At 41.3% G+C, this 13,547-nt stretch overlaps 1 protein-coding gene across 1 annotated transcript; it reads left to right on the top strand.

Moving 5' to 3' along the window:
* The first annotated feature begins 10,093 nt into the window (after nt 1-10,093).
* LOC123066059 (uncharacterized) lies at nt 10,094-12,865 on the top strand. The gene is made up of 2 exons (XM_044489221.1): nt 10,094-10,374; nt 12,599-12,865. Exons 1-2 carry the CDS (start codon nt 10,174-10,176, stop codon nt 12,758-12,760), a joined length of 363 nt encoding a protein of 120 aa, XP_044345156.1. The 5' UTR covers nt 10,094-10,173; the 3' UTR covers nt 12,761-12,865.
* Nucleotides 12,866-13,547: the final 682 nt, after the last annotated feature.

Genomic DNA, 13,547 nt, shown 5'->3' with positions numbered 1-13,547 from the left:
GTCCATCGGGTGGCTTTCCTTCCAAAAATAACTTCTCCAGTTGATTTTGTTTCGTTTTGACTTCGTCTGATATTCCTTTTCCTCAAAACACTGAAATAGGCATAAAACAACAAATCTGGGCTGGGCCTCCGGTTAATAGGTTAGTCCCAAAATAATATCAAAGTGGATAATAAAGCCCAATATTGCCCAAAACAGTAGATAAAGTAGCATGGAGCAATCAAAAATTATAGATACGTTGGAGACGTATCAGGCATCCCCAAGCTTAATTCCTGCTCATCCTCGAGTAGGTAAATGATGAAAAGATAATTTTTGATGCGGAATACTAGTAAGTGCTTAAGTTTGATCAATGATAATTCCAATCACTTTTTCTAGCATCATTACATATCATAACTATAGCTCATCTCATAAAACTTTTCATGATCAAGTAACAATCTATTCACAATGTCAAGCATGGTTCAAAAACTTCATTGAGAACTAACAAACTATAATCTTAGTCATTGAAGCAATTGCAATTTATCATAACATCAGAAAGAGTCAAGAATAGAGCTTTTCAGCAAGTCCACATACTCAACTATTATATAGTCTTCTACAATTGCTAACACTCATGCAATACTTGTGGTTATGGAGTTTCAGCCGGACACTGAGAAAGATAGGGGCTTATTGTGTTGCCTCCCAACGTATTCACCTTTAGGTGATGTCAATAATAATAGCCCATGCTAACTTACATCCAATTGGATATATATATCATGATCTTTCAAACACAAGGAGCTTGCCAAAGGATAAAATGAAAAAGGGAATGGTGAGGATCACCTTGACTCAAGCATAAAGTAAAAACATAAAGTAAAAGATAGCCCTTCGCAGAGGGAAGCAGAGGTTGTCATGCGCGTTTAGGGTTGATGCACTAAATCTTAATGCAAAAGAACGTCACTTTATATTGCCCCTTGTATGTGGACCTTTATTATGTAGTCCGTCGCTTTTATTACTTCTACAATAAGTTCATACAAAGTTTATTTTCTCTGCACTAATAAGTCATGCATATTTAGAGAGCAATTTTTATTGCTTGCACCGATGACAACTTACTTGAAGGATCTTACTCAATCCATAGGTAGGTATGGTGGACTCTCATGGCAAAACTGGGTTTACGGGTATTTGGAAGCACAAGTAGTATCTCTACTTGGTGCAAGGGATTTGGCTAGCATGAGGGAGAAAGGCAAGCTCAACATGTTTGGAAGGTCAATCACAATATACTTTAACTGAGATGTCGGAAAACATAAACCATTATGTTGTCTTCCTTGTCCAACGTCAACTCTTTTAGCATGTCATACTTAATGAGTGCTTCACAATCATAAAAGATGTCCAAGATAATATATTTGTATGTGAACCCCTCTTTCCTTATTACCTCCTATTAATTGCAACGATGACCAAAACTACGTTTGCCAACTCTCAATAACTTTTATGCCTCATACTTTCTATGTGTGAAGTCATCACTAACCATGTTATAAGCATATGAAACATATAAAAATTCAGATTTATGACATTCAATTCATTCCCCCATTTACTCATAGGATATACATGAAGCACGAGAGTAAATGACAAACTACTCCAAAAGATATGAGTGAAGGACACTGAGTAGGCAAATAATTAACTAGCCATGGGAGGGTTCCTTTTCTATTCAAAATTTCAGATCCAATGATTTTTTTCAAACAGCAAGTAAAACAAAATAAAATGACATTGCAAGGATAGCACAACTCATGTAAAGAAGCAAAAACTTAGACTCAACCGATACTAACCGATAGTTGTTGGAGAAGAAAGGTGGGATGCCTAACGGGGTATCCCCAAGCTTAGATGCTTGAGACTTCTTGGAATATTATCTTGGGATGCCTTGGGCATCACCAAGCTTGAACTTTTTATATCTCCTTAATTCCTCTCATATCATGGTTTCTCCTTTTATCAAAGGCTTCATCCACAACAAACTCAACAAGAACTCGTGAGAAAGGTTAGTATACCAATGCAAAACCTTATCATCTTCTACTGTAACAAATCAATAGAATTATTATTCAACATTGCATACTAAATGTCTCTGCATATTTAATACTCATATCCTCAAATAGAATCATTAAACAAGCAAACATATGCAAACAATGCAACTATAACAGCAATCTGCCAAAACAGTATAGTCTGTAAAGAATGCAAGATTCATCATACTTCCCTAACTCCAAAAATTATGAGAGAAAATTCCCACTGTAGTATATTTATCAGATCTCATTATGAAAAAAGAATCAACATTATATCATGCTCTGACTTTTCTAGGGAATTTTTGCAACAGCGGTAAACTTTCTGTTTTCAAACAGCAACATGTATACTAGCAAAATAAGCATGGTAAGGGCTATCCTTGACATTTTTATTGAAACTAAAAATGCAAAATACTATTATAAATAACAGCAAGCAAATACTGATAAAAGAAAATGACGCTCCAAGCAAAACACATATCATGTGACGAATAAAAATATAGCTCCGAGTAAGGTATACCGATAGTTTTGAAGACGAAAGAGGGGATGCCTTCCGGGGCATCCCCAAGCTTAGGCGCTTGAATATTCCTTGAATATTACCTTGGGGTGCCTTGAGAATCACCAAGCTTAGGACCTTTCCACTCCTTATTCTCCTCATATCAATATCTCACCCAAAACTTGAAAACTTCAAGCACACAAAACTTAACCAAACTTCGTGAGATAGGTTAGTATGATAAAGAGCAAATCATTCACTTTGGTACTGTCAAAGACAAGGTTCATAATTGTTCTCACACGATTCCTACTGTACCATATCATTTCTACAATTTATATTGAGGAATATAAGTCATAGAAACTAGCAAACAAGCAAACTATGCAATGAAAACAGAATCTGTCAGAAACGGAACAGTCTGTAATGATCTGAACAATAACCATATTTATGCTACTCCAAAAATTATGAAATAAATTGGTGGACGTGAGGAATTTGTCTATTAATCTTCTGCAAAAATAATCAACTCAAAAGCACTCTTCTGTAAAAAATGACATCTATTCTCGTGAGCGTAAAGTTTCTGTTTTTTACAGCAAGATCACATTAACTTTCACCCGAGTCTTCCCAAAGGTCTTACTTGGAACTTTATTGAAACAAAAGATATAAAACATGATTACTACAGTAGCTTAATCATGTAAACACACAAAAACAGTAAGGGTAAATATTGGGTTGTCTCCCAACAAGCGCTTTTCTTTAATGCCTTTTAGCTAGGCATGATGATTTCAATGATGCTCACTTTAAAGATAGGAATTGAAACACAAAGAGAGCATCTTGAAGAATATGACTAGCATATTTAAATATAACACACTTTCTATGCCTAGGGATTTTGTGAGCACACAACTTATGGGAACAAGAATCAACTAGCATAGGAAGGCAAAACAAGTATAACTTCAAAACTTTAAGCACATAGAGAGGAAACTTAATATTATTGCAACTCCTACAAGCATGTATTCCTCCCTCATAATAATTTTGGTAGTATCATGGATATCAACTTTGTTCTCATACTCAATTGGAACCTCTTCCGAAATAGTGGAATCATTACTAGCTAAAGTTGACACTCTTCCAAACCCACTTTAAATGATAGTATTATTCATACTCCAAAAGGTATAAGTGAAGTTCATGGAGCATTCTACAACTGACTAATATCCAAGCTCAAAATGTATAAGTGAAGCACATGGAGCATTCTATAAGTCAATGAAGGGCTATCTCATGCTAGCATGGTTCTTGAAGAAAAGGAAAAACACAAAGGACACAAATCATGTGAAGAAAACAAAAACCGAGGTATACCGATATTTGTTGAAGAAGAAAGATGGGATGCCAACCGGGGCATCCCCAAGCTTAGATGCTTGATTATCCTTTGAAATATTTACTTGGGGTGCCTTGGGCATCTCCAAGCTTGAACTCTTGCCTCTCTTTATTCTTCTCATATTGATAGCTCCTCGACCTTCAGACACTTCATCCACACAAAACTTTAACAAAAACTTGTGAGATCCGTTAGTGTAATAAAGCAAATCACTACCTTTAGGTACTGTAATGAACTCATTCTTTATTTGTATGGGTGTTAAACCTACTGTATTCCAAGTTCTCTATGGTTCATACCCAACAATACTAGCCATAGATTCATTGAAATAGGCAAACAACACACGAAAAACAGAATCTGTTAAAAACAGAATAGTCTGTAGTAATCTGGAAGTTTGCCAAACTTCTGTAACTCCTAAAACTATAAACTAAATTTGAAAATTTGAAAAATTTGTACAGAAGTAATGTGCAAAAAGAATCAGAACCATTTGACTTTCCAGTTAAAAATTTAATTCATGCACTACAGCCAAAGTTTCTATTTTTGTTTTGCACATAGTAAACAAGCAATCTAATCATCCTAAAACCAAGCTTGGCACATTATTTTTATAATACAAAGAATATATACAAGGGGATAATTATTTATAGAGAAACTTCCATGAAAAATTCTACATTGTTTTCATGAGCATGAGCACAAGTGCTCAAGGTCGACCCTCACTTCTTCAATGCAAAACCTTCCAATCACTTCTCTTTTTGAAAAACTTTTTAGGCATGACAGGGAAGTAATATTTTTTTGTATTTTCATTTTTTAATTTTTTTTGTATGTTTCACCCACAACTAAACAGAAACAAAAAGGAAAAACAAGATCTACTTAGTGAAGGAAGCAAACAAGCACACACAACCCCACGCTATTGCTCCCCGGCAACGGCGCCAGAAAAGAGCTTGATAATCCCCAAGTGCAAGGAATCATCGTAGCACTTTCCAAAGATGGAAGTGATAAGTATGGAGTGTCGAACCCACAAGGATCTAAAGGTAAGATCAATATTCTCTCAAGCCCTATCTGCCACTGATACGACTCTACGCGCACCGAACGTTTGCTTTCAATTAGCAACGAGAAATAAAACTACGTTGCGGGTATGGAGAGGATAACTTTGCATGATATCGGAGAGCTAAAATATAAAAGTAGGTGTTGTTATCATAAAGTTAGAATATAATACTAAATAATATAAGTAGCGAGTGTGGAATAATGGTGGATCGGTGTGCGGAATTGCCCTAAGCAATTGTTAACAAGATCGATAGTCGTCATTGCAATTTCGTATGAGGGAGAGGCATAAGCTAACATACTTTCTCTACTTGGATCATATGCACTTATGATTGGAACTCTAGAAAGCATCAGCAACTACTAAAGATCATTAAGGTAAAACCCAACCATAGCATTAAAGCATCAAGTCCTCTTTATTCCCATATGCAACAATCCCTCTTACTCGGGTTTGTGCTTCTGTTCACTCACCAACCCACTATAAGCGAATCATGAACGTATTGCAACACCCTACAGCGGGAACCCCTCACGCTTGCGCGACACGGAGGGCACCATAGGACAGCACCAAGATAAAACATACAACTCGTACCAATCTAGATCATCAATCAACTCAAGGACAAAAGATATCTACTCAAAACATCATAGGATGGCAACACATCATTGGATCATAATATGTGGCATAAAGCACCATGTTCAAGTAGGGGATTACAGCAGGGTGCGGGAGAGTGGACCGCGTAAAAGAGATGAGGATGGTGATGATGATGGTGATGTTGATGAAGACGATCACCGTGGCGATGATTCCCCTCCCGATGGCACTCCGGCACCACCGGAAGAGAGGAGGAGAGGTTCTCTCCCTTGTGCTTCTTCCTCCATGTCCTCCACCTTCTGGTCCTTGGACTTCATGGTGATAAAGACCCCTCCGGGATACTCCTCCATGGCCACCGGTGATGATGGCCCCCTCCGGCAGGGTGCCGGAGAGGACCCCGATTGGTTTTTCGTGGCTATAGAGGCTTGCAGCGGCGGAACTTCTGATCTAATCTTCGTTCTGGAAGTTTTAGGGTACGAGAGTATATATGGGTGCAGGGGGTACGTCGGAGGAGCTACGGGGGCCCCACGAGGCAGGGGGCGCGCCCTAGGGGGGTGGGTGTGCCCCCCACCCTCGTGAGCACCTCCCGTATCTCCTGACGTGCACTCCAAGTCCATCGGGTGGCTTTCCTTCCAAAAATAACTTCTCCAGTTGATTTCGTTCCGTTTTGACTTTGTCTGATATTCCTTTTCCTCGAAACACTGAAATAGGCATAAAACAACAAATCTGGGTTGGGCCTCCGGTTAATAGGTTAGTCCCAAAAATAATATAAAAGTGGATAATAAAGCCCAATATTGCCCAAAACAGTAGATAAAGTAGCATGGAGCAATCAAAAATTATAGATACGTTGGAGACGTATCATGGACAAATTGGCTTTCTTGCAAGACCTTGTTGACATTCGGGACTTGCACGCTGGACCTAGGTTGGTAGCGGGGGACTTTAATCTTATTGCCCGGGAGGAGGACAAAAGCAATGCGTTGATCAACCGTAGGATGATGGGAAGGTTCAGAGCTAAGCTGAACTTGCTTGAACTGAAGGAGCTCTATCTGAATGGGAGGCGCTATACGTGGTCGAATGAAAGGCAGATGGCTACTTTGGAGAAGATTGACCATGTGTTCGTGTCGAACGAGTGGGGTGAGGCATACCCGACGTGTTTCCTTTCGGCTCTAGGTACTGTGGTCTCCGACCATTGCCCCCTGATGTTGGATATGAATGTCTCCATCTGCATAAAGAAGAGGTTCAAGTTTGAGGCATTTTGGACCCGTGCGGAGGGTTTTTTCGAGGTGGTCAAGATGGCTTGGTCCATGACTCCCGCAGCCTCTAATGATTACCTCACCTTGCAAAGCAAGCTAAGGGCTACGGCTACGTGTCTACAAAAGTGGAGTGATCGTTGGATCGGCAACGTGAAACTTCAAATTGCCATTGCTATCGAGGTCATTAAGCAGCTTGACTTGGCTATGGAGGCAAGGACGCTTTCGGATGCAGAGAGGGAATTGCGCAAGTGTTTAAAGAGGAAGCTTCTGGGGTTGAGCTCTTTGGAGCGAACAATTGCTAGGCAGAGATCCAGAATGTTGCATCTGCGGGAGGGAGACGGGAACACGAGGTTGTTCCATCAACAAGCGGGTCATAGACAAAGAAAGAATGTACTGAGGACGGTCAAGTACAATGACCATTTGTACTCCGGCCAGGATGAGGTGGCTTCGGCGGTGGATGCATACTTTGGTGCGGCTTTTGGGGGTGCATGCCCTCGTAGATATGCGCTTAACATGGACGAGCCGGGTCTTCCACGCCTGAATCTGGAGCATCTTGAGCGGCCGTTTACGGAGGAGGAGGTGGAAGGAGTGATCAAGACGATGCCTCGGGATAAAGCGCCGGGCCCGGATGGTTTCACGGGCAGATTCTATGTGACTTGCTGGAGTATAATCAAGGTGGATTTCATGAGAGCAATGAGCTGCTTCTACAATGGTGACATGAGGGGTTTGGCGACCATCAATAAGTCCTTGGTCTCTCTTTTGCCCAAGAAGGATGGTGCCCTAGAGGTGTGTGACTTTAGACCCATAAACCTTGTGCATGGGGCTGTGAAGATCTTCGAGAAGGTTCTTGCGTGTAGACTCGTGGAAGATCTACCTAAGCTGGTCGGTAATCATCAAAGTGCTTTCGTCAAGGGCAGATCCTTACATGGCAATTTCATGCTTGTGCAAAGTACGGCAAGACGGCTTCATGCTCGGAAGAGCTCGGCGATTTTGCTTAAGCTAGACATCTCGAAAGCTTTCGACTCGATGCAATGGCCTTCTTGGTGGAGGTGTTGCAACATATGGGCTTCGGGCCAAGGTGGAGGTCTTGGATTTGTGGAATACTTTCAACCTCAACCACAAAAATAATGGTCAATGGTGCGACGGGAGACACAATCTATAACTGCAAAGGGCTACGGCAAGGGGATCCGATCTCCCCAATGCTTTTTATTCTCATTATGGAGCCAATGCAAAGGATGATGCAACTAGCTGTGACCCATGGAGTTATGGAGCCATTGGCGCCTGTGGGAATGGAGAAGCGACTATCATTCTTTGTGGATGATGTTGTCCTTTTTGTCAAGCCAAATAAGGTGGACCTTGCGGCATGCAAGTGTATCTTGGAGCTTTTCGGCGAAGCTTCGGGATTGAGGATCAACATGCAAAAATCGGCCGCTATTCCTATTAGATGCTCGGAGGAGCAAATTACCATGGCAAGTGCTGAGCTCCAATGCCCCTTGGGAGCCTTCCCGATCAAGTATTTGGGGCTGCCACTCTCATTAAGGAGGCCATCGGCGAGCCAGTTGAAGTATTTGGTGGATCAAATGGCTAATAAGCTTCCAAAATGGAAGGCATCACTTATGCCGAAGAGTGGCAGACTGACCTTGGCTCAATCGGTGCTTTGTGCCATGCCGATCCATGCAATGATGGCGTTGGATCTATCGTTGAAAACACTCAATGCAATGAAGAAGATTTGTAGAGGTTTCTTGTGGTGTAGACGCGCGGAAGCTAATGGTGAAAATTGTGCGGTGGCTTGGGACGTGGTGTGCGCGCCGAAGTGGGCAGGTGGTCTTGGCTTGCCGAACTTGCGTTGGATGAACATAGCTATGCAAGCGAGATGGCCGTGGCTTGCGAGGACTGACGAGACGAGGCCATGGAGAGAGTTCAAGATAAAGGTTCCGAAGGAGTCCTTGGGGATTTGCATGGCGGCTATGAGGAGTGTGGCCAACTCTGGGCTCACAACACGCTTTTGGGAGGACCGTTGGCTTGATGGTAACCGGATACAGGAGGTTGCACCGTTTCTCTACAGTTTGGTTCCTAAGCACATCAGAGATTCAAGGTTTGTTGGTCCGGTGGTGGAGAATGGGAGTTGGGCATTGGACGTTGGCCCGGATATTAGACTGGCTGTGCTGCATGAGTTCCTTTTGGTATGGCATAGGGTTTCAGCTTGGGAGCCAAGGGTGGATGTGCCTGATAAGGTGGTCTGGTCATGGGAGGCCACCGGACAGTTTTCCGTGAAATCTGCTTATGCGGCTGGTTTTGGGGGTCGAGAAGGAAGCCTGACGGCGGATCTAACTTGGAAATCACATGCACCCTCATGGTGCAGGTTCTTCACGTGGTTGGCCCTCAAGGAACGGTGTTAGACGTCGGACCGGCTAGCGAGAAGAGGGTTACCACACCAGGACTCATGCCCGTTTTGTGACCAGGAGGATGAAACCATTAACCACATTCTACTCACCTGTGTTTTTGCTAGGACTGCTTGGGCAAGGATCTGCGAGGCCTTGGGTAAGCCGGATTGGACACCCACTCAGCAGGATAAGTTGGCGGATTGGGCTGTGGACAAGCAAGGGTTGAAAGGCATGATCATCAAGGACCTTGGAACTATTATTGCTCTAGTCTGGTGGGAGTTGTGGAAGCATAGGAATGCTATTGTTTTTGATGGAGCGCGCCCTTGCTTGGAGTATCTACTAGGACGAGTGAGGCATGAGGGCCAACTGTGGGCATCGGCCAGGCTAATGAAAGGGAATGTAAATCCCTTCTTTACTAGGGTGGAGAGGCGGGAGGTTAGTGAGGAGTAATATGTAACAAAAATCGTGTAATTGTGGTGGAGGCTTTCTATGTCTTTCTTCTTTAATATATGATATGCACACTCGTGCATATTCGAGAAAAAAAATCTTGTGACTTTCCTTTTTATCTTGTCCAGGTCACTGATTAAGTAAATAAGCATGGCGCACACATTACCTGGTTTGCCCAACTCCTCAATTCCTAACGCCACCAACATTGATTAGACCCTCCGCCTCTCCATAAGCAGCGCAACGCGTACAGGAATCCCGAAGATTAAGCGCCGCAGTTCGTAGGGCGATCTCTTTTTTGGAAAGAACGAGCGATCTAGGCGTGTTTTTCCCTTTTATTAGCAGAGAAGATCTCAGCGTAGGTGATAAAAAAAATATGATCTCTAACCACTTTTTTTAGGGGAAGATCTCTAACGTATTGTCTGGGTTCGATTCGGATACGGGCGATTGGTGTACGATTCCTGATCAACTCAGTACTGCTTCAACCATTATAACCTTTTTCCACGCTTGAACTAGTCTTACTGTGACCCCGGTCGATCTTTTCGAAAACGCTAATCCCAGAAAAAACTCGACGTACTTCAGCAAACAAAACCTGCCGGCGCCGGGAGATTAGCTATGAGCGCCGCCACGACCTACCTTGTGTGGCAGCAGATGCGACGAGCGCGTGAAGCAAGGGACAGGGTGGTGATCGGTGTCCCACGCACCGAGCCGTTGCAGATGCGACGGGAGGGTGAAACCTGGGTGGCGATCGGTGTCCCGCTCCTCGAGCCCTGTCCCCGGTCTAAGCCTAGCCCCTGCCACAAGCCGTTGATGAGGGTAAGAGATCGCCACCAATGTTATTAGAACCCACACAAGTGTTGTAGTATGAACTTTATTCTCAAACTTAGTAGTAAGAAAAACATCTATAAGTTTTAAGACATCAAACAAAAGAAAGTTAATGCAATGTGTCTAAACTTGTCAGAGTTTCTTTTCTTCTGTAAAAGTGTATGAACGTCCCTGTTATGTGCACACAAAAAATGAGTTACTTGACTTGTGCTCCGTAGTATTCTATTTTGTACGGATAATCCACTTCGGTGCCTGGGCTCAGACGAGCCCGGTGAACGATAATGCGATTAAAAATATGAAAATAATTTTAAAAAATCTGATTCTTTTACAAGCAAGATGCGCGTGTGCTTCGTGTAAAATTTCATGAACTTTGAACATTCGAGGAGCACGTGGCAAAAAAGAAAAAATAGTGCATGAACAGTGTTGTTTCCAAATGTTTCTCATATATCCCTTTTTTTGCCACGAGATCCTCGAATGTCCAAACTTCATGAAATGCAAGAACATCACACATTTGAGCATCTTGCATCATAAAAAAAATGATTTTTCTTTTGCGGCCTTACTGTTCATGCTCGGGCTCATCTGAGCCCGGGCACCAAAAGGCCGCACTCATTTGTACACACAATTGTTATTATGTTTTTCGCTTGAACCTGACTAGTAAGCATGCACGTGCAACGCACGTCTCAAACATAAATCAGGTGAGATTCACATAATATAAAAAAATAAATGTTTTTAAAAGTATAAATCAAATGGATACACAATGTTTGATGTCGCTCAAATTGTATTTTCTAAAGTGAGACACGATAGTGGTTATGTTGCTTCATAGAGTAATCGCAGGAAAATATTCTTATTTAAATAAAATCAGCAATTATTTATTAATGCAGTAATATAGACTTGTAGTGTAGTCTTCTCTTCGAGTGTAGCCAGGAAAAAAAAGTATAAACTGCCTTACGGTGCAATTATATTGTTCAAGATGCTTAATTCTCGAATCTTATTTTATTCTACTAATCTGCGTAGCAAAATATATACTTGACAAACTTGGATCAAATTATATATATTTTATGGTTGTGTGGATTGCCAAAATTATATAGCTACCTACTATGGATAATAGGAAATAGAAGATAATATCTGACTACAACGACTTCTATATAAAATAAAGATGATCTACAAGAACTAACTGAAATGTAAAAGGGCAAAAAGAAATCCAATAATTATCATGATAGAAAGTATTTATCCGGTTTTGTATGTGTTTATGCGTTGGCAACCATACTAACTCACAATTCCGTAAGACGCTCTGTGCGTATAGAAACTGAAATGGGTTAGAAAAAAAAATAAAGATGGAAGGAACAATATTCCAGAGTATTTGTCAAGCTTAACCCTATCAAGCTTTCAGGTTAGCTTCTAAATTACAAAAAACATGATGAATCCTCAAATAAGAAAGAGCCAACAATTTGGAACATGCTACAAAACTGATGAAGATAGAAAACATTTATCCTCTTTTTCCTTGTCGTAAGGAGTAGCTTCAGCATACATTTGTAACAGTGTAATACCTGATCCGAAAAAAGTTATTCATTATTATTATTGGAGGAAAGAGGCGCGCAGACAAAGAAAGAGAGGCGGTGCAAATAAGTCCTTAAACAGTATGTCTTCAAGTTTGATGACTGCAGATATGTTGGATCATTTGAAAATGCACAAGTATATAAGAATAAATATATGTGGCAAAATAGCGAAAGATATATGGTTTCTCTGTCATGAAACAAAATAAATCCGATTGATGTGCATGATGGCGGCAGGCAGCTCGCGATTAGCTTCCTAATAGGATGGATGCGTCCGAGATAAGTTTTTTAATATGATGGATTTGTCTGAGATTAGTTTCCTAATAGGATGGATGCACTCTGATTTACTTTCCTATAATGTGATGCACCCGTGATTATTAGTTTCCTAGTAGTTTCCCAGGCGTGGAGTTTCATATTTTCCTCCACGGTGAAGTACGGTCAGTCAATGTAAATTGCTAAGTGCACACAGAAAATGGGTTAGGTTAAGTCTAACCGTTAGATTGATTTTAGTGGATCTAATCGTGCGGTGGTATTGAATCTGTGTACACTTTGTGGGGTGTGCTTAAAGAAGTTCTTGTTTGATTGTTTAATAGTAGTATAGATGAAAGGAAAAGTGTGATCCGATGTAGTAATGATTTTCTACTTACATTTATTCTTTGCAGTGTTTCATGATCGCGGTGGGAATCATATACACGGTCATGCTCTTCATGGTGGATGGGCCACTCTATGTGAGGATACTTGCTACGTGCGTGATTTGGATTGTGCCGATTAGTACCCTCATGCTCACATTTGAATCCGATGATCTTCTCGAGGATATAGGTTAGTCCTGATCTATCACTTGGCTGCGGTGAGGGAGGGATGATAACAACAACGCGTCTTTGACTCGCTTCAGTGCTTGTAGTCATCGCTAGCTGATTTATGGATCTAGATGTAATTTCTGCTACTTATGGTGTCCTCTGTACTACCTTAACAACTAAAAGTTTTTAGATGGAATAGATATAAACAAAAGTTCGAAAAAAAATAGTCCTCACCTATCGCTTGGCAAGGGTGGTGAAATAGTAGCCTTTGCATTTTTATATATTATATGTATACTAGAACATAAAGGCGCGCGTTGCAGCACCCATGCATTTTATTGGGAGAACAGTATAAATATATGAAAAAAATTGGACATCATAGAAAGGGAGTGAAAAAACATTTAATCCAATACTTCAATATAGAAGATAGGGCATTATTGAAACTTAAGGTGTAGGTTGCAAAATTGACACGGATGACAATGCCATCTAAGTCAGCACTGGAGTGTCATTGTGCAATTTTTTTGTCTATGCATAACATTTGCTGATGCATTCATGGTAAAAAAATCATTTGCCAAGGCATTTCAATAAGTGGTGGATCATATCTGTATGGTACGCATCATCGTCCGTTGTAGCCTTGCAATCATAGATCCTGCGTAGTAGAGAAATAAAAGTAACAAGGAATAATGCAGTCGAACCGTACGTAGCCAAAGTTGCAGCGCTCCTTTTTGCACCATTAATCACGAAGATATGGCTGCAGCGCCAAGGATCGGCAGCCCGATCGCACTCAAGGAAAAAGAAGTTACCACGCGGCCTCACG

This window comes from Triticum aestivum, chromosome 3B (genome assembly GCF_018294505.1).
Source record: "Triticum aestivum cultivar Chinese Spring chromosome 3B, IWGSC CS RefSeq v2.1, whole genome shotgun sequence".
NCBI classification, from domain to species: Eukaryota; Viridiplantae; Streptophyta; class Magnoliopsida; order Poales; family Poaceae; genus Triticum; species Triticum aestivum.
Note: the sequence above shows the minus strand (reverse complement) of the source record. Positions and strands in the feature narration are given on the sequence as shown.

Bases quoted from the DNA above. Each gene is read 5' to 3' on its own strand.
- LOC123066059 (XM_044489221.1), top strand. From the start codon at position 10,174: ATGAGCGCCGCCACGACCTACCTTGTGTGGCAGCAGATGCGACGAGCG. The intron at 10,375-12,598 runs GTAAGAGATCGC...TATTCTTTGCAG, and splicing joins GCCACAAGCCGTTGATGAGG to TGTTTCATGATCGCGGTGGG.